Below are 21,536 nucleotides of genomic sequence, written 5' to 3' on the forward strand. Positions count from 1 at the left end.
TCGTATGTGAGTTCCGGATTGTGTAATTATTATGGTGTAAAAACATTATTATTTCTGTTTCTAATTCAGCAAAACCTTTTAAAATGTAGACTATATCGGCTGAAAAAAAAATGCTGTGGCACAACAGCTGGGACAAGAATCAGAAACCACTGAGAATCTTCAGATTTTAAAGAATTCACCAGGATCGAAATAATTCAGTGATACGTACCATCAAATAGCAAAAAGAAGCTGTTAACACAATTCGGTGTCACCTAATCTTTTAAAATCTAAGCCTTAACAAAAATATAACAACCCTACAGTACAACTAACTTCATCTGTGACTCATACGTCCTGTTTCTTCATTTGTTCATATCGTGAATATTTTCCATTGTGTTGAAAATAAATTAACTCAGGTAGTATCAAGTAGGCTAGGCCTCAATAGTGATGAATGATAATCGACCTTAACCTTTATCACGTTTTTGTCTTTTGTTAATGCAATGCGCTCCTGTGAGAGATTTTTACATTTCCATCTTGGAGCCCTGTTCACACTCTCACAAAATGACCATTCTGTTTGATTTTACTTCAGTGGGACAATACATTGTTACAATACATTGTTACAATACATTGTTACAATACATTGTTACAATACTGGTTATTGTATGGATTATGTAGTACACTACATGTGTTACATTCCTCTACTCGATACAGCTGAGTCAGTAGTGTAATCAAGAGTGCGTCGCTTGGCAACCGCCGAAATCCCGCGAGAACATCCCGAAAGTAGGACGCAAACAAACCATTTGTCTCGCAGTTCTTCCTTTTGCAGGAAAAGATGCAAACGTTGGAGTAATTCAAAGTTTGGTTGATATGAAACAAATGACAAGACGTTGCCAGCAAGAACAACATTGATTGTAGAGGGAACTTGAAACGAGTTCTCGTGTTCTCGCGGGATTTCGTAGCGTTACCTAGCGACATGACTCCAAATCACACTACACTCCGCAGTCGTCACTCGGTCGCCGATGCTCCTTTCTGGCATTGAAAACCAGTGTTATCTTAGATTAAAAAAAATAAAATAAAATAAAAAAAAAAAAAAAATTCTGGAAGTGTTACGAGAATATCCGTAGCTTTCAGTCTTTTCGCAGAATTAAAAAAAAAAAAGTGACTCAAAAAAAAAACAAATGGCTACTGTAGTTGCTCAGTCCCATTTCATTTTCGGTCTTCAGACAGGTGTGACGAACAACTTGTGTTTCTTTGACGAGCAAACAGTCGTCTTCCCCAGCGGGAACAGCTGTGTGTGCTACAACACCGTCCAACGATGTCAGAGGTTCATTTCAGGTATGCTGTCTGGTTTTGTAGACGTCTTCTTTGCGGTTGTGCCGTTTTGAAACTGTCACGTACCAAAATCCTACTTAACTAACTTACTGTTTCTGTTAGAAATGCTGTAACTTTTTTGCTAAATTAGTTGTCTGATTACATCATGTGGTCTTTTGAAATGTTGTTTTATTTTTCTAATGTTAGCAGTGTTTCGAGGTACTTGAACTTTACTTCAGTATTTCCATTTGATGCTACTTTAATACTTCCACTTCACTACCTATCATTACATATATTACACTTTCTGTTCCACTAGATGTGTTTGACAGCTTTAGTTACTTTTTACATGACGATTAGACACGATAGATAATGTGACGAGCTTTCAAAGTACAACACATTATTAAAGATTAAACCGGTGGTTTCAAGTAATTATTTTTTCCTTTAAACTTCTCACACGGTTTAATTTCAATAAATGTTCTCGTGATCACATATCTCACCAAAAAAAAATTGAAAGACCAGAGAAAAAGTCAAAAAAACTGAAAACAGAATTGTGGATCAGAACTTTTGTTTTTTTTCTTCCTTCCTCTCCCAACAATTATCTGATTTATCTGCTGTTCCTGTATATAAAACTGGATATAAAGTAGTTCAAACCAGCACCTCCTACAGCTGCAACAGTAACATGATGCTTACACGCTGATAATTATCTAATGATGTCACATATCAACACAAAGGAGTCCGAGGGACCAAACCAGGACATTTAATTTAGAACTTTGACTACAATGTTCTACTAATACCTCCTGTATTTTTACTTAAGTATCATTTTTATGCAGGACTTTTGCTTGCAATGGCGTAATCATCCATTGCTCGTACTTTTACTTAAGTCGGGTATCCAAATACGTCTTCCACCACTGAGAATCAGTCAGCTTTTGTGTCGCCTCTGCAGGTTCAGAGAAAAGCCGGGGCATGCGTGCCCTGGCGATCAGTTCCAACCGGCGTTACCTGGCGGTGTCGGAGTGCGGGGAGAGAGCCACCATCACCGTGTTCGACCTGCAGCATGAGCAGGGCAGAAAGAGAAAAGTTCTGACTGCAGGAGATGAGCTCGTTGCAGAGTTTGTGTGCGTGGCTTTCTCCCCTGATTCCAAGTACCTGATAGGTCAAACAGGGGGCCCGGAGTGGATGCTGACCTTCTGGCTTTGGGAAAAACACAAAGTCCTGGCAACCGTGAAGACAACTAACTCAAACAATCCCGTTACCCAGGTGAGTCAACTACGTTGAAGCTCTTTTAGGTGCAGCCATGCGCTCACTAAACGTACTGTAACCATTTCACTGACGTCCCGCCAGGTCAGCTTCAACCCTTACAACAACATGCAGCTCTGTGTGAGTGGGACTGGTGTGTTCAAGCTGTTCCGCTACTCGGAGGGAGCCTTAAAACAGAGCAGCCTTGCAAAGGTGGAGTCCATCAACTTCCTGTGCCACGCCTGGATGTCAGAGGAGAGGGTGATGGCCGGGACGCACACAGGCAGGCTGCTGGTGTTTGAGTCAGGACACCTGCGAAGAGAGATCAGCGTGACTTCTAAGTCGGCGCAAGGGCAGCCGGACAGGTCAAAAGCTTCACTACGTTAATTCTTTGGCGACATTGTTCATCTACAGATTGTTTTACAAACTGATTGATCGCATAGGCGCGAATAAATGTGTAGCGAAGGCCATCGGGCCTCGTCTATTCATTATCTAAGTGTTTAAACCCTTTCAGTCTCAGGAGTTCCTGTCCAAGGACCAGGCTGTATCTGTTCTTAAAACAAAACCCCGCTGTTAATTAGTAACGGTTGCAGGTTGCACGTTCAGTAAAACGTCTGCCTGGTGCCACTGCAACCAAAATGGACGCAGCATTAGTGTGCTTGATTTCTGTCGCATCATATTTGGTCGAGTCAAAACATTTTTACAACAGGTCCAATAACATCAGTGTTGCTGACACCTTATGTGGCAGTTATTTACTTTGTAATTTAGGATTTTTAGGCATAACTAAAGTTTGTTAAATCTCTGTCTGGCCAAAATCAGTTCGAAGAGGAAAAATGTTCGCTGTCAAATCAGATGGGAGATATGGTTCCAATATCCAATTCTGCTCCTGAATTGTGGTATTGAATAATGCACAGAAAAGAACATTTTGATATCACGGTGAAGTTGACCTCTGAACTTTTTGGGTGTACAATGTCATCACACCACCATTTCATCCCGAGACCCTTGCGTGAAATGTTGACATAGTTAGCGTACAGATGCTTGAGATATTGCCGCAAATGTGTTTCGTGAGGTCACAGCGACTTTTGACCTTCGACCACAACCTATCCTTGAATCCAAAATGAATGTTTGTGCCAGGCTTGAAGGAATTCCCTCGAGGGGTTCTTGAGACAGGCGTTGGCGAGAAAGGGATGGACCTTAAAACACCTGAAAACATAGCGTCTGTAAGAATGCGGGTCTTTTTTTTTGATCGAATTCGGCGACAGTAACAAGAATTATCGAATATCGTCAGTGCCAGTATGTTATGGACATTTCCCAGCCGGTAAAACAACTGCTGATCATTTAAACATGTGCTTGAGAAATTAGTATGAAAAGGTTTTGAGGAGTTCAGAAGTCATCCGTAAACCAAACGAGAAACGGCGAGTTCGATCAAGAGGCGATGCAAAGCTCCAGATCCTCAGTGGAAATGTGGCGGCACGCAGGAGCACGTGGGCGCAGTGACGGTGCCGTCACCGCGGCCGGCCGTGTCTTCAAAAATTAACCGTTTGTTTTGCGGAATCTGTCAGTTCAGCAAAGCCTTTACTTCACTGCGCAGGCTGGTGGAGATGAAGAGGATCAAAGACACCGAGGTGAATGAAAGTCCTGCTGCCGCTCCCGTCACAGCCATCCTGTCCTACTCCAGGGGCTTCGCCTGCTCCGTAGGTCCCGGCACCGTCTGCTTGTTTGAGAGGATGGAGGAGGACACTTACAGGAGGAGCCCGGACATACAGGTAAAATGTTGAAGCGGAAACCGCAGCGGTGCTGCAGTTTTCTGTTGTTTACGTGAACGCGCTGGTTTCAGATCCCGCCAGAGCCGTGCAGCGGTGATTCGACCCCGGCAGAAGAAGGCCGGGAGATCAACACCATGTGCATCAGTCCTGCGGAGGAGACTCTGGCCGTCAGCACAGACCGAGGACAGATGTACGGTGTCAGCCTGTCTTCCGTGGACGTGAACAAGGTGCTGCACAGTCACATCTGCCAGCAGCGCGGATGGCAAATGTCCAAACTGACCGAAGCACTGCGCGAATGTACACACCCTCCTCAGTCATGTCATCGAGGTTGCTGTGTCTTATTTTATTTTGTTGTCCTCCCTGCTTCCACCTGGAACAACATACCACTCCACATGGTGTTTCTTTTGAACCCACTTCTCTCTCAGTACCTGCATGCTCACACTTTCACCTTCTCTGTCAAAACTACCTCATACCCCAGCACGCAGTGATGGGAAGGGTTAGTTTTAAGATGTGACGGATGACCAGTTACCCTGTTAAAGACCCAATAAGTCATGCAACTATTTGAATTACTTCATCAGAGTAATGCAACTTATTACATTCAATTACTTTCCTGTGAATGTAAAAATCGAATTCAAAATGGCAAACATCAGCGTTGTTGTGAGCAAATTCACATGCCGATGTTAACATTTAGCTCATTAGCTTTACAGTGTTGAAGTGCAATAGAGCTGTTGGCATATCTGAAAGTGCTTTTTCAAGCCAGTGTGCCCCTCCTCTTCCTTCCACTTGTCTTTTGGCGCATCCGTCCCCTCGCCTCGCCCCCACTGTCTTTCTTTCTTGCATGTTTATTAGCGCGTCAGAGCAACTGTTCCTGGACTTTTTGATCCTTGAGTTATAAAGTTGACTTTGTAACTCTATCCATCAGGAGAGACAACTCTATTTTGAGTTCCTGTCGCAGCCCTTCCACTCCAACTCCATCACCGGTTTGTCCATCTGCATTCGGAAGCCCCTCGTAGCCACCAGCTCCCTGGACCGCTCCGTCCGCATCTGGAACTATGAGACAAAGTAAAAAAAAAAAAAAAAAAAACTCCCACACAAGCCCTCTGGTACATTATCTGTCACGTGACCTTAGGTTTGCAGTTTGAGGCAGGTTGTATTATAATAAAGAAAAATGACTTATTGAGCCCCGTGTTCACAGAGATGTTTTTTTTTTTTTTTTTTTTAATGCATAAGAGAGCTTAATTGATGTTCAACATAGCCTCTAAAGTATGGCTCACTGGGGACGTCCTACTGTGTTTCTCCCTTGCTGTTCTCTGGTAATTGTCACCAGAGTTCTGGAGCTGTACAAGGAGTTCCAGGAGGAGGCGCACAGTGTAGCTCTGCACCCCTCTGGCCTCCACATCCTGGTGGGTTTCTCAGACAAACTCAGGCTGATGAACCTTCTCATCGATGACATCCGAACCTTCAAGGAACTGACTGTGCGCGGCTGCAGAGAGGTAGAGTACGCACCGTACGCCGTCATTTTAATGGCCGACATTGCGGAAAACCAGCTTCGGCTCCTCACTCCTTCACTTTCTTCACCCGCGCCTTCAGTGCGCGTTCAGCCACGGCGGCCACATGTTTGCAGCCGTCAATGGAAACGTCATTCACATCTACGCTCTCACCTCTTTTGAGATTACCCTCAATCTGAAGGGCCACAACGGCAAGGTGAGATGGGCAGGAGGGGTTGTTTGTCCAGCACGGCCCGTTTGCCATATATATATATATATTTTTTTTTAATACATTCTAATGTTATTTCCGTAGGTAAGTGGCGTTAAATGGAGCCTGGATGACACCCGGCTGGTGTCGTGTGGGACGGACGGCGCGGTGTACGAGTGGAACACGCAGACCGGCAAGCGGGAGTCAGAGAGTGTCCTCAAGGCCTGCAGCTACACAGACGTCTCCTTCTCCTCCGACTGCAAGACCATCCTGGCTGTTGGGACAGACCTCACGCTGAAGGAGATCCAAGATTGTCAGGTCAGAAGCCCAACACACTTCGATGCGACCTGTTCATTTCCCGTCGATTTTAAGGAATAGTGTACTTCCAGACATCGTTGTGCAAGCGGCGGGTCCCAGTTTTTTTTTTTTTTTTTTTTTACCAACGCTGTCGTAACATCGCATTTTAAAATGCAAATATGAGCGTTTTACAGGATTATACGACGGTGGATCAATATATTACGAGAGTGCTCCCGCGCGCAAACGGAACGCCGTACAGCGATGTGCACGGAGCAAGGGGAAGCCCTGACTTCCATAAGTATGTATTCAAAATTTTCTCGCTTGATCATCAGTTGCACCGGAGTAATATTTGATCTCGTGACCGCTGGTAGGAGGGCATTTGCGATTTCACGATTGACATCAGATTTTGGGTCAAATTCAGACTCAAAAAATAGATGAAAAAAAACAAAACAAAAAAAAAAAAAAAAATCACAAAATATAGCAGTGAAGCAATGAGGTGTTTTCAGTGACATCTACATTTCAAAGAGTGGCAGAAAGTCACTGTGCCAAGACCGAAGAAGGTGCGTCGGGTCAGGAGCACAACCAAATCTCTGCCAGTCGTCGGGTAGCGCACCTGTCAATTCACCACCCAGGGTCGGACTGCCAACGCCGGAGCTCCACGGTGATGTCCTGTGAGGCGTCTGAGGGAAAACGTTTGGCGCGCTCGACCTTAACCGTGGCACGACGACACCTCGGGTTCTCTTAGCGGGAACTCTCTGGCTGCCGTCGTAAATCACGGTCATCGGTTCCGCAGGTCTTGAGGGAGGTTCCCGCTGATGCGACGGCTCACACCGCCCTCGCAGTGTCTCACTCTGGCAGAGTCGTCTTCACCGGGACCTCCAGTGGAGCGATCAGAGCCGTTAAATACCCGTTACCTCTCCAGAAGGACTGGATCACGTACCAGGCTCACTGTGGGCCCGTCACCAAGGTGAGCCCGAACGCCGGCGTGGACACGGAGCTGACAAAGAAGCAAACGTGCGTCGCCTTTGAATTCAATCTGCGATTGTCAACCTTTGTGTAACTTAGAAAGAAAAAAAAAAAAGTCGCACTGCCCAAACTGCGCGTGTCCTCAGATGGTGATCACGTATGACGAGCAGCTCCTGCTGACGGTGTCTGAAGACGGCTGTCTGTTGATGTGGAGGATCATCGATAAGGAGGGCCGAGGACTGAAGAGCAGCAGGCAGATTGTCCACACTGAGGAGATCCTCGTCACCAAGTCAGACCTGGAGGAGAAGGTGTGTGTGTGTGTGTGTGTGTGTGTGTGTGTGTGTGTGTGTGTGTGTGTGTGTGTGTGTGTGCGCGCCTGCACATAATGTGCAAAGTTCTACTCCTGATAGATTTGACTGTTTCAACCCATTGTTCCAACTACAGTCTCTGAAATTCCTTCCTAACAGTGTTGAAATGAATGTTGTACAGCTCAAACTAGCTGAGTGGCGATATGAAGATAATATGTCTGAATAAGCAGTTCAGAGTTACACAGTTAAAATAAACAAAATGTTTGCTTGCACCGTGGAAGGAAGCAAGTGTAGCTGCAAAAAAAAACAAAAAAAACCCACACAGGTGAAGACGGCGCTCCGGTACTGTACATGAGGACGTGAGGAACACGCGGCAACTTATTTTACCGCTTTTTCTGGTTCGTAAGCGTCTCCGTGTTCCTCCTGTACTGTTCGTGTACAGTACCGGAGGGTTTTGGAGAATTTGTACAGCTGTAACTAAGTAACAACTGTCACGTATTGGTTATAGATAATAAAGATGAAAAAAACAAAACAGTCGCATAATCTGAGCCTCATGTTCCCGTCCGTCTGCGTTCCAGACCCAGAACATGCTGGAGCTGAAGATGCGTCTGGAGGAACTGCAGATGGAGAACGAGTACAGGCTCAGCCTGAAGGACATGAGCTACAACGAGAAGCTCAAGGAGCTCTCTGACAAGTTCATCCAGCAAATAGAGTCTCTGCAAAAAACACAACAGGTCTGCCGCCGTCGGACATTTAATGATCACGACTCAAGTTGTTTACTTTACTACTTTCTAATGGCGTTTTAAAAGAATTAACGGAAGAAACGAAACGATTTAGCTCGATTTCCATACGCCTCCGTACGGTCAACGCAGCGGCTGCTTCCGCCTCTTAACGAATCGTGTAACTTTGCTTGTTTGCTCGCGACATACACCGCAACTGTAGGTTATGAAGACGGAGATGGAAAAGCGGGACCGTGAGAACCGGGAGGATTGTGCAGAGGTGAAGATGAAACACTCAAAAGAACAGAAGGATTTAGGTAAGGGGAGGGACGGGATCGACGTCGGCATAAACCAAGGGACACAATCTCTGTTTCTACAGGAATCACAGAGTCGTCTTGTGTTTTTTTTTTTTTTTTTTTTTTTTTTATGTCCATCTGTCCATCGTCCACAGAGCTATACTACAGCCAGAAGCTGATTTTGGAGCACGAGAAGTTCCAGGATCTTCAGCAAAAACATCAAAGAATGAAGGAGGACTATGAGAAGCAGCTGAAGTCTGCGGAGGACGGCAAGACCCAAGCAGTGGTGGAGCTCACGCAGGTGTGCGAGGCCCAGCTGGAGGAGAAAACTCAGCTCCTGGCTCAGGTCAGTCAAGGAGGAGACGGGGGGGGGGGGGGGGGGGGGGGGCAACGAAGTGGAAGGAAACCCCCCGAAAGTTCTCGCGCTCGCTTTGAATTTGCCCTTGGCTTTTATTATCCGTACAGTGTCGGGAGGACGCCCGGCGGCAGATCCTCGAGTTTGAAGAGATCGCGAGGCAGGCGGAGGAGGACGGGGAGAGGAAGATCCACGTCATCCAAATCCAGTACGAGAAGAAACTGCACACCGAGAAAGAGACCAGCGCAAACCTGAAGGGCAAAACAAGCATCATGACACAGAAGGTAAACCGAAGCTCCCGTTTGTTTTCGGGAATATTCGCTCTCGTCGGAGAGCGTTCTCAGCCTGTGGGTTTTTTTTTTTAGATGAACAATTCGCCGTGTTGGATCTCCTTCCCACCCCTCCTCCACCCCCCCCCCCCCCCCACCCCGTCTGTCTTCCATGTCATCTACCTCAACGCCTCGTCGTTTGCTTCTCTTGTCGGTGGACGTTGGCGTGATCCCAGTTCTACACTCTCCAGAGGCAGATTGACGACAGGGAGGCGGACATCAAGAAGCTGAAGCAGGAGCGGCAGAGGCTGCTGGGCTTGATCCGCTCCCTGGAGGGCGACATCGAGGACCTGAAGAGGCAGATCTCCGGGCATGAAAAGGCCGGCCAGGACAAGGTGGCTGAGACCGGCGCTTCCCCGGGCTTTCCCGTTTCACTGACAACCAAAAAAAAAAAACACATTAGATTAGCAAATTTAGATTTTGAACAGTTTTTTTGTTCGGGCCCCGTAAGGTCACAAGAGATTAAGTCTTGTTCAGCGCATCTCCTTGTTTAACCCGTGCAGTCACAGACCTACATTTGCCTAAAGTGTCTACTCATTTTTTATTTATTTTTTGATTTGTCTTTTTAAATATATTTAGTTTAACCCCTCGTGTTGTCCTCGGGTCAAAATGACCCGCAGCCGTGTTCAACCAAGTTCTATTTTATTTTCATATTTTTTTGGGGGGATCATCGGTGACAAGGAGGCCGTGAGGGTTTCTTTAAAGAATGATGACCAATGATCCCCAAAAAATATAGAAATAAAACAGAACTTGGTTGAACACAGCTGCGGGTCGTTTTTGACCCGAGGACAACACGAGGGGTTAAAACCTGATATGTGACTGTATAGATTTGTTGTAACAAAGACAATATCGATTCATGAAAGAATTATGTCAGTTAAAGTACGGACCATCCGGGGAAGAAATTGCTTTTACGTAGCCGGCAAACAAACCCCCCCCCCCCCCCCGGACGAGATAATGACCCGCGTTCTTTTCTTACGCTCTAAAAAAACAAAAAAAATGTTGCACCTGTTCACGCGCACACAGGACAACGCCGTCTCCGACCTGAAGAAGAAGAAGCAGGAACTGGAGAAGTTGCAGTTTGTGCTTGAATTCAAGTTGGACGAGCTACAGAAGCAGACCGAGCCTCTGCGAGACGGCATAAACCAGAAGAAGGAGACGATCCACGAGGCGAGTCTGCATGTTTCTGTCTGAGATTAAAAAAAATAAAATAAAATAAAGCCCGAAGTGCCCGTGCTGAGACGACGGCGAGAAAAACTGCGGCGAATTTTTTTTTTTTTTTTTTTAGCTTATCTTCATGATTAACATTCTTTTGTGTCTTTCCTAAACATTGACGGTGCTGGTGGGGAAAAAAGTAAGTGAAGAGCCCTGGATTAAATCCCTGCTCAAACTTCCCTTGGTGCCAATAATAAGAAAGAAAGTGGACGGTACTGCAGCTATATTAAGATGACATACGAGCGCATGAGCTGTCAGTGTAAACAGTGTGTGGGGTTAAAAGTGCTGTTTGTTTGTTTTTCCCCTCTTCGACAGCTGGAGGAGGAGCTGGTTCAAATCGACAAGAGCAACACTCAGCTGAAGCTCGCCGTCTCCGACCTGAGGCTCAAACTGAGGACCAGAGATGCAGAAATGAACAAGGAGATGCAGAAAGTCAGCAAATACACAACACTTGGTTTCTCTATGAAAGCCACAGTAATCAGTCTGTCCATTAAAAAAATAAAAAATTAAAAAAAAAAAAAGTCCAGCTGCAACTAATATTCAGCTTCATTTACAAGATAGCCCACTTGTATTGTCTAACTGAGGCTGCTGGAGTTGTATCTTAAAGCGATGAGCGAAGAAGAATAAGTCCCGGAAAGAAAAAAAAAAAAGACAAAAAAAAGACGTGAATCTGTCCTTTTAACATCTTTCTGTGACCAGGGGAAAGATTTGGAGACGCACATTCAGCGGCTCAAGGCGGACCTCCATCACTGCGTCGGCTTCATCCAGGAGCCCAGAAAACTGAAGGACAGCGTACAGAAGATCCACGCCCGCTACGTCACACAGGCTGAGGCGGTGAGCGTCGTTTTGTGTGCCGCGGCGGATCCCCCCCCCCCCCCCCCCCCCAACCCCCCACCTCCCCCAAACAACCGACCGGAAGCCGAGAGCTCTTCACGCCAAGTGTCTGTGCTTGTTTTTTTTTGTTGTTGTTTTGTTTTTTAAGGTGGAGAAAAGCGGCGCGTCGGCAGACGTTCAGAGAGCGTTCCGCCAACAGCGCGATCACCTGGAGAAGACGGTTAACGGTCTCAAGGCGAGGCTGGCCAAATCCGCCGAGGAGCACGAGAAGGTCTACGTCAAAATCATGAAGGTGAACCAAAAAAACAATTGAGGCGCCGGCAAAAGGCACCGAAAGGTCCCAACCCTTCCGAATAACCGATAAGGACCTGCAGGTCAAGGTTTTGCCGAACGGGCAGTATTCTAACGGCGGGCGTGTCTCCGCAGGACAACGTGACGCTGATCGCCGAGCTCAATGAGCTGCGGAAGGAGCTGGGCTCGGAGAGGACTCGGGTTAAAGATTACACAGCTCAGCTGGCCCTCTTAAAGAAGTCCCGCAGGTCTCGTTGCGCCGCAGAGGAAGGGCTCGGGGAGGGGAAGGAGCCCAGGCACGAAGGCGGCGGCCGCTCGCGTCGTCCGTCGGCGGGGACAAATGAAGAGAATTCCCGTCGAGACGCGACGGAATAATCCCACACAAACGTTGGTAATCAGGAAGCGATCATGACTTTAAAGACCAGTCGGTAGTAACACGTTTTGTCGAGGGTCGTGGCACGTCGTTGGATTAAGGAAGATGTAGAGAGTATTCACAGAAAAAAAAAAAAAAAAAAAATCACGGTTTCCATTTTGAGCTCCTTCATAAATGACAAACTAGAACTTGATGAAGAAACCAGTTTAATTTTGTTTATTTTTTTTCCAGCGATGCGGATTCTGCATATTTGTATTTTCAGATGATGTAGCTAAAAACTTGATGTAAATTCCTCTTCTGTGTAAATCCTCGTCTTTTTTTAAAAAATTATTTTTATTGATTGATTAATATGGAAGATTTCCTTAATAGTTCATTTTCACCGTCTCCCTTGCGTGAATTTAAAACGATCACGATGCGATCGTGATTCCGACCGGCGAAGGTCAGAAAAAGCAGCAAAAGCCGACGAGTCAACAGCAAGCTTCTCTCTTTCGCTCGGCGCAAACCTGCCTTTAATAATGTGCGACTTCGAGTAGTAACGGGACGCGTCGTAAACAGCCGAGTTATACGTTTAACTCTTCCTTCTGCAAGGAAAATAAGTAAACGTGTATTCCACACTTGCATGTGCGAAGCATCCGGGTTTTAGAATTTCTGGCGTCTCTGGAGCAACGTCGATATTCGAAGCGTCGTCTTGCTGTCAGACGGCTTTTTTTGGCCGAAGCGTGTAAACGCGTGTAAGGAAGTTGATTTTTTTGTTGTTGTTGTTGTTGTTTCTCTCGGAAAATGTACACACTAATAAAAAAAAACAAAAAACGGAACAGCAAATTTAAGTGTTGTCAAATACATTTTATTTATAAATCCCTAAAAGTAAACGTAATACCTTTCATGGACATGGATGTCATCTAAACTGATCCATTCCTTTTTTTTTTTTTTTTTTTTTTTTACACCAGCTAGAATCACGTCAGTCTTTACAGTTGAATACTGGAGTTTTATTGTAATGGTCAGCCGGGTGTCTGACTGGTCATTGAACAAGCGTACGAGTGATGTTAGTATTTGGATGCTGCATTTTTTGTTAGACGTCAGTCTTACCCGAACCGATTAAGTTTCTAAGGTGAAAGACAAAAAGAAAAAACGACAGAATTGACTCGCATTAATACGCGACTCTTATTTCGAATATTTTAAATAGTAGGTCTGAAAGCAACGAAGCGATACGAGGCCGAACAGAGAAGTAACAACAGGAGAATAGTGATAGAATAACAAAGAAAACAAACAAACAAAAAAATCGGTTAGAAGTTTGCGGACATCTTGGTGACGTTCAGTTTCAGGTCTGCGACGTTCGTCTCGATCCTCTGGTGCAGCTCCTCCATTGAAGTTGACAGGGTGTCGTACAGAGCCTGGACACACGCACACACACACACACACACACACACACACACACACACACACACACACACAAATCAAACGCGCTGATCAAAAACAATGGCTGAGACTGTGCAGTGCAGCTTGTCGTCTCCACCAACAGTTGTTCTCTTGTATCTCTATGCTGTCCTTTTCTCTCTCTGCTCTCCTCTCACCCCGACCGGTGGAGGCCGATGGCTCCGCCCACCTCTGAGCCTGGTTCTGTCGGAGGTTTCTTCCTGTTAAGAGGGAGTTTTTCTTTCCCTCTGTTGGAGGTTTTTCTCCCTTAAAGAGGAGGTTTTTTTTCCCCCCTCCTAGCTCATGTGGGAATTGTTGAATTGTTGGGTTTCTCTGTATAACATTGTAAAGTTCTGCTGTAAGGACTTTAAATGTGTTAAGTGCCATGAAATAACCTGTGTTGTGATTTGGGGCTATATAAATAAAATTGAATTGAATTGCAGCGGGGTGGAGGGGGAGAGGGGAGGGTGCACCTGAGCTTTCTCCGTCTCCTTGCTGCAGACGTCTCTCAGGTTTTTGATCTTGGCCTTCAGCTGCTGCGTCTCCGCCGAGATCTCCTGGACTTTGTCGGCCACCTCCTCGCGTTTGTGATGGACCTGGTTACACTGCCTGGGAGAACGGCTGGAAGTTAGATCTTCCGCGACTTGCACTCGCGCTCACGGAAGGTTTATCGCACGCGCACCGCTGCTGCAACACCCCCCCCCCCCCCCCCCCCCCACGACCTCGCGAGCGGCCGTGTTCATGACAGTGAAGTTAGCTCATACCCCAACACGTCCTGAACGTGCTGCTCCTTCATCTCCCTCTTCTTCTGCCTGCGGATGTTCCCTTTGCACTCCTTATCCATCTTCATGCCCAGAGCTCGCTTCAGCTGGCCTTCCTCGCTGCACAGGTTCTTCAGCTCCTTCTGCTTCTTCTCATACTGAGCCACCAGCTCCTGATGCTACACACACACACACACACACACAGCGTGTATCATTCATTTACAGTGACTATCATTACAGTGTCGAAGACCGGAACTTCAAACGAAGTAAAAAAAAAAAAATTTTAATTTAAAAAAAAAAAAAAAAAGGACATTGTGATCAATAAAAACCCGCACTTACCCGTTTTGACCTCTTTTATCTAATTATGTCTAATGTTTATTTTTTGCAGATGTTATTGATGTTATTTAGGATAGTCTCAGCAGCACACGACTGAGGACGACGCAGAACACGGGGCAGGTATTTCTACTGATGCCGTTTGACCAGCTACTTGGATCCATTGGGCTGATGTTTTGTCTATCGAGATTTCCCGGGTGTCACTGGGTATTTGGCGCCTCGTGTCCGATCTGTTTGGTCGCAGGCTGGTACGGGGACGTGCAAAGCTTTAAGAAAAAATAAAAAATAAAAGAGTTGCTCCTCATTTCAGCTTTGAGCGGGAGGGACAGTCCGGTAAACCTGTGGGGGTTTTGTTTTGTGCGTGTCTGATAATAATAATTTATAGGCTAAAGTGCTCATCTATCTTATTTTATTATACACTATTTACTTACACAACTGCATTTATAGTGTAGATCCATTGACAGGAGAATTGGGACGCGCTCATGTTATTTCACGGTGTTTGACATTGGGCTGTCACACACACACACACACACACACTCTCACTCAGCTCTGATTGGTTGCTGTGTTCCCAACTCACACCCCACAAGCTCCCTTTTTTGTTTTAAAATTATTATTATTATTATTATTTTTCCCCCCTCAAAAAAGCACCAAGTGACAAATCTGAGGCCTTGTGGGATGAACCCTGCGAGCCAGAGGCACATCTCTCCGCATCTACTCCGCTCAGAGACCCTCAGAGAGGCCGCGAGGGAAATACGGCCTCATCTTTCGGTTGTAACTTTCTCTTGGAAGTGATCAGTTTTTTTTTTTTAAAACCGGGAAATACAGCTGATTGCAGCCATTCTGCAAACCCGCGTGTACGGTGATTTTGTCAAGGCGACGTTTGGCGGTTATAAAAAAATCGGAAGTTTAGAAGTGCGGAGCAGCTCCTTGCGAAGTGACTGCCGCTTTTAAGTTTCGGCCGTCTTGTTGACGGACAACGCGAACAGAAGCCGTGCTGCGCAGCCGAGATTGGCTTTGTGAGGAGCCGGGGTGCGTTCAAATGTATTATAGGCGAGCAAAGGAGGGCACGCGTTGGTACGGCGGGAGCGCCGGTGCGCCCGCGCCCGGATCTTCACCTCCTCCTGGAGCCGCTTGGTGTTGCTCATGCTGCTCTCCAGGTCCTGCAGCAGGCTGAACATCTGCTGGATCTCGGCCTCGGTGTGAGTCAAGCTCTGCACCATGTTCTGCAGCTCCACCGCGCGCTCGTCCGATTCTTCCTGAAAAAAAAAACAAAAAAAAACAAACCCGAGATCGTACAGCGGGGCGAGGACAAACGCCGGCCTTTTTTTTTTTTTTTTTTTTTTGGAGAAGGACGTCTCCCCCCGACCGTTGTTTCATACTCACGATGGAGCTCTTGATGTTCTTCACGTTCTCCCTCATCTTCTCCATCTGGCTCTTCAGCTCCTCCGGAGACTCCACGATCTGAGACTTGAGTTTGCCGATGTCCTCCTTCAGGTTGCTGACATCCACTTTCACCTGGGCCTGACACACACACACACACACACACACACACACACACACGCACACACACACACACCCTTCTCAATAAAGGCCCTTGAGTGCAGACTGACATATAAAGCTGTGTTATATTGCCGTCGTAGTCAAGTACCAGTTTCTGTGTCTTCTCTGCTATTTTGGTCTTCCACTCTGCGATGCTGTCGTTTATGGCATTCTGAAAGGAAACACGGAGCTTTGACTGACAGGACACACACACAGACATACAACAACAACAACAACAACAGCTTTTCCTGCTGTGGCCATGTTTCATCACCACCCCCTACCACTTCCTGGTATTCATGCATGGTGGTGGCCTGCAGCTCTGCGAGAGCAGCTGCCAGCTCGTCGCATTCCGCCTGCTGCTCCGGTGGGACGGTCCTGAACGGGGAAGGAGACACATCTGTCAACATCTCACCGTGCAGGGTGAAACGTCCCCCCCCCAAAAAAAAAAAACCCCGATGAAAACGTCTCCACCCACGATCTTGCAACTTCTCTTTGGGTTTTACAGTAAATGCACCAAACAACAACAACAACAACAGCAGCCACATATTCAATCCGGACTTACGTCAGGATCTCGATCTTCTTCTCTGCCTCTCGGTTGCCTTTGGCGTACGCCTGCAGTCTGTCCATGTCTGCCCTCTGACAACAGACAACGTCACCGTTACGCCCTTTTTCACGGTATTTAAAATCACAACACAGTTCTACATTTGACACCTTTCGTCATCCAGAAAAACACACCTGAACGGCCGCAACCGGACTTATTCACCTCCCTCTTACCTGGAAGACCCGCACGTGTAAGCGATTTAAGAGAGAGAACAACGTTGAGCTCGTTAATAGCGGTACATATAAATGGCACGATCTCCAAAAAGCCCCATCAGCGAGATGATTTGGACCTCTTCGGTGAATGTTTCATTAGGCGCCATTCATGACCTCCGATAAATGTCTCCGCCTTTCTCACCAGTGTTTACTCTGCTCCTCGTGTTCAAAATCTTCCTCGCTAACATTCTCTTGCTTCTCCCTTTAGATCCTACAAAAACAATTTCAGCAGGTTCCGAATTCACAGACGGAGATGTCCACCACAGGATGGCCCCGAGACAATTCCCACGCGTCCAAACAGTTCCAGTTGAGTCTCATCGCTCCTTTGAACAGACTCCCAGAACTCTACAGGCTGATCCACACGTTCCTTTTTTCTTTCTTTTAATTCAGCTCGACTTCCGTGTGGATATTTTTCGTTGACGAACGGAGCTCTTGCTCGTTCCGTGTTCTTCTTACAGTTTGCGCAGACATTCTAGTTGCGGCCTTCGTCGGGTCCTCCCGCAGGTCCTTAGCGGTTCGCTCCGCCTCGGGGAAGGTTTGCCGCGTTTTAAACTCGCGTGTTACGCGTCCAGCCGTCTCTCTTGGAACTTGGAAGTAAATAGTAAATATTCTTAAGACATTTTCCGTTTTTGTATGAAACGATCCCCCCCCCCCCCCCTTTATCTTTGAGACCGCTGCTTCATCTTTGCCGTATTTGCTACTCAGCTTGAACACCGCAGCGGCCGATTTAAATCCGTCTCGCTGCCGAAAGCAAACGCAAGTGTTAGTCTCCAAAACCTTCGGCCTTACGTATTAGTAAGTAAATAACGCACAGGAATATTAGATGGGGTTGGAATAATTATGACGTGGCTGTGTAACTGCTGACCCTCAGGACACAAGCTTTGAGCTCACCACTAACACCCCCCCCCCCTCCCCCAACCCCCACAGTTCCCCACGTAGACCCAATACAACATACGAATTTTGCCTGCTTCTCCAAGACGATGTCCATCCTCTGCTTCCTGAAGTGGAGAAAGTTCATGATGGCGCTCAGGATGGTCATAGTCCTCTGTTTCTCTGCAGGAATGTGAGCAGAAAAAAAAAAATCATCGAAACAACTAGTCACCGGATGTCATGTTATAATTTAACACTCAATGATGTTAAGATTCCTCAAATCTGGAACGATTGGGTCAACAGAAAACGTATCTCCTGCTCCTCATTTTGTTTGACGTGATTTACAAACTGAATATTTTGGGGTTTAAGGACATTTAAAGGTGTTGCTTTGGGTTCCGGTGGCATTTTTGTCTCTTTACTGAAAGTTTACAGACTAAACAACAAATCGACTAGTTAAAATTAAAAAAAATCATCAGCACTTTAATCAATGAAAAACACAAACTTACTTGGAGCTAGGAGGTCATTCAGGGAAAAATCATACACGAAGCACATGGGCAGGAACTGCCGCCTGAAAAGAAAAATAAATAAATAAATACTCTTAAAAGAAATGATTACTGTACCTGGAACAATCCACATAAATTCCCCCGGGTCCAGAGTTTTGGACTGAAATCAAACTATCTGCGTGTTTATGTTTATTTGAATTTACCTGGTTATTAGATCAGAATATATCTCTAAACACTCGGTACCAGGGATCCTGACTTCTCTGAAGCTGTGTAAACTGGCCACATTGTGTTCTATCCCAGACAGAAAGCAAGAAAGCTCACATGCGGGTGTAGACGCTCATGATGGCGGTCGCTCCCTCGTGATAGGCTGGAAACTGAATGTTCTCCAGCAGCGGAACCTGTCGGGGGGGGGGGGAACGAAAGGTGAACCGACGGCCTCAGTGAAGAGCAGCTGCCGCAGCTGACGTTGTTCCACATCTCAATATTAAGGCCTGGAGGTCATTTTATCATGCCGGACGGAAAGAAATACGTTGACAACTTCAACGTGCAGTAAAAATGCACGAAGGCCTCTATTTTTAAAAGTCTGAAGCACGAGGAGGAGGTGCGTTCAGATCCACTTTCACTGCTTTAACCGGTGGATAAGAAAAGTATAAATGCGTAACAATAGAAACAATAAAAACAGACAACAACCACCGTGTTGCGCTGAGACTTAATTAATCATAGGTGTGTTTGAATGTAACGTGAAATAAACCAATCAGAGTGTCATCTCCTGTTTCCCCATAGGAACCAGGTACGCTTTGCGCCTCCGTGGATGCTGTAATAACAGCAGAACTGCTTCCCTGCGGAGGAAACAGATCCGCTCGTGCTCAGATTGATAAAATCAGATTGTCCATGTAGGTCTATTAAGATGTCAGCAATGCATAATTTAAAAAAATGACCGCGTCTTTGTGGGTCAGCAACTTTCACCTTGACCACACCTCATTTTAAAAGACCAACACGAACATCTACACGGACATATTTAATTGGACGGGAAGCCGACTTCAACGTCTGCCGGTACTCACCATGGAGTGACACTCGGGCCTGAACCGATACAGGAGATGCAGCACCCTCATGTACACGGTCTGAACTGCCTCTGGCTGTCAAGAGAGAACAGATGCTCTGTTAATGGTCTGTTGTTTTTTTTGTTTTTGTTTTTTTTTTATATGCGGTGACATCAACTCAAACAACATCTCTAACACAGATCCTTCATCTCATTCATCTCTGCTCCGGTTTCACATCCAGAAGCGCAAAATTCAAAGTTCAGTTCAAAAGCCAGTTTGACTTATGTGCTGCAACCTAAGCTCATTTTCATTATGATTAGTTTCTCTGTTGTTATAAAGTCTTTTTTTTTTTTTTTTTTTTTTAAGTCTCTCCAGCTGCTTATCTTTGTCAAATCTAATCGTGAACTGAGTATTTTTGATTTTTTTTGTTTTGGGATGATTGGTTGAATAACAAACAAATTCAATGCATTATTGTGGGTTCATGAAACTACTCGTTCGGTTCGTCATTATTTTCTACCATTATACAGATGAGATGATTAAATAAGAAAATAACCAGTGGAAATAACTGCAGCTTAATCCATTTTTATCTATGTTATGAAAAGCTCACACGGGACAAACCGAAACCAGAGATGGTTTGCTTGTTTTGCTTAAAAGAAATATATCCTGAATATGGAAAAGAAAATTGATCCAACTAGTCATTGAAGCTCCGACTTGGTTAAATCAAATGGGTCCCTTCAAAAGTCACAGCCTTCCCCCGAACCATCTTTTCAAGACATTCAATGAACATACAAACAAGTGAATCATGTGTTACAGTGTTTTGGAAATCTCCTTGAATACGTGTTAAGACCTCAGCAAGGAAACGTGTACATCGGGGCTGTGTGATATGACTTAATCAATCCAAATATAAACATGGTAATTTTTTCCAATACTGACGTGTGAAAATGCAAAAACCAGATTTTTAATTTGTCAAAATATAATAACGTCTATGTTTAATGTTGTGAATTTGGTTCTACATGACTTAAAAACATGATTCATTTTGGGACCTTTTCAATTCTGTTTGCTTGAAGTCCTTAAATGAGGGGAACAAAAAGCAACAGACTGGACTCAACGGTCTGCATCCTCTCTTGAGTGTAAAAGCTTTCATGACATATTTAGGGAAGGGTTGAGATGGGTGCTTAAAAACGAATGCCCTTTTTCATATAATTTTGAATTATTCTCATTACAATATTTATTTTAAAAAAAAATACACTGCATGTGACAAGAACAAACAAAACAAAAACTCACAGCACCGGTCAATCGAGGCTTGTAGCCTTCTACCATAAAAACAGGCCTTTTCTGTTCATTTGGCTTCGAGGCTGTGACAACTGTCCCATGGTGAAAACACGTCTCGATATTTTAATAGCATGTTTACTGTAAATATGTTATCATGTTGTATTGAGATTCCTGTGCCAACTACATTGATTAATCGTTTTTTTTTTTTACGTTTTTTTTTCTTTTAAAGCAAGTCTTAATTACTTAATTTGTGAGATGTACATTTTCTCCTTTTTGTTTTCATTTATTTTTTAATTTTCAACTTATGTTTGGATTCTCAAAAAAAACCCAGAAAACCGTTAACAGATGAATGTTTATTCTATTTTGAGTATAAAAAAAATATATATAAGTTTCGTTTAACATATCGACACCGGTTTGTGAAAACTCAACCGGTCCAATTGTAAAATACTGTACGACACACTTGAAAAAAAAACAACAACTGTAAACCTGCCCTTCAACGAGTCCTGTTTGTAAAAGTCTGATATTACACGTTCATTATTTATCCTCTTTTATAAATGGAGTCTGGTTCAGATGACACATGTTACGTTACCTTCGGCGACGGAATCAAGTCGGTCTTGGTGAAGTGTTTCGCCTCTTGACCGATGAGAACTTCAGTTCGATAAAAGTTCACTATCGCGTCCGCCGAATAGACAGGGAAGGTGTTTTCAGTCATTGTCGCAACTTTAGTGCCAAAGAAAAACAGACAAAGCGCAGTGAAGCCGACTTCGCCTCTTTCACCGAAACAAAATTGGCGCCTTCAACAACTTCCTTGTTGATTTGTGTACGGCGCAGCTGATTGGTCAGTTTGTCGTGTCTTCTTCTTCTTCTTGTTTTTTTTTTTTTAACGTTGGTCGACAACCAGCGTATTAGTTGCATTGCCTCCACCTTCTGGAGCATTGGGCGGTAGACTGTATATAAATGAGTGTGGATCTGGACTCGAGATTAAATCTTACCCATTTATTGTATTTTGTCTGACTAATAATCATTAT

At 45.1% G+C, this 21,536-nt stretch overlaps 2 protein-coding genes across 2 annotated transcripts; one reads left to right on the forward strand and one right to left on the reverse strand.

Annotated features, from left to right (window-relative positions):
* The first annotated feature begins 182 nt into the window (after positions 1–182).
* Positions 183–12,791, forward strand: cfap57 (cilia and flagella associated protein 57). The gene is made up of 21 exons (XM_069138333.1): positions 183–1,311; positions 2,231–2,544; positions 2,629–2,888; positions 4,115–4,289; positions 4,361–4,516; positions 5,212–5,351; positions 5,617–5,782; positions 5,880–5,993; positions 6,090–6,302; positions 7,075–7,248; positions 7,394–7,555; positions 8,134–8,289; positions 8,498–8,591; positions 8,726–8,916; positions 9,036–9,209; positions 9,431–9,589; positions 10,278–10,421; positions 10,782–10,898; positions 11,166–11,300; positions 11,449–11,592; positions 11,727–12,791. The coding sequence occupies exons 1-21, from the start codon at positions 1,155–1,157 to the stop codon at positions 11,964–11,966; spliced, it is 3,585 nt and encodes a 1,194-aa protein (XP_068994434.1). The 5' UTR covers positions 183–1,154; the 3' UTR covers positions 11,967–12,791.
* nuf2 (UF2 component of NDC80 kinetochore complex) lies at positions 12,289–21,303 on the reverse strand. Its single transcript, XM_069138451.1, has 13 exons — positions 21,098–21,303; positions 19,258–19,332; positions 18,518–18,594; positions 18,200–18,261; positions 17,779–17,876; positions 16,573–16,646; positions 16,292–16,385; positions 16,120–16,182; positions 15,855–15,992; positions 15,587–15,727; positions 14,142–14,317; positions 13,851–13,986; positions 12,289–13,355 (listed from the first exon to the last, which is right to left on the reverse strand). The coding sequence occupies exons 1-13, from the start codon at positions 21,218–21,220 to the stop codon at positions 13,248–13,250; spliced, it is 1,365 nt and encodes a 454-aa protein (XP_068994552.1). The 5' UTR covers positions 21,221–21,303; the 3' UTR covers positions 12,289–13,247.
* Positions 21,304–21,536: the final 233 nt, after the last annotated feature.

The sequence above is a fragment of the Embiotoca jacksoni genome, unplaced genomic scaffold, assembly GCF_022577435.1.
Source record: "Embiotoca jacksoni isolate LCO1_2020_lvr unplaced genomic scaffold, fEmbJac1.0.p SCAF_1, whole genome shotgun sequence".
NCBI lineage: Eukaryota > Metazoa > Chordata > Actinopteri > Embiotocidae > Embiotoca > Embiotoca jacksoni.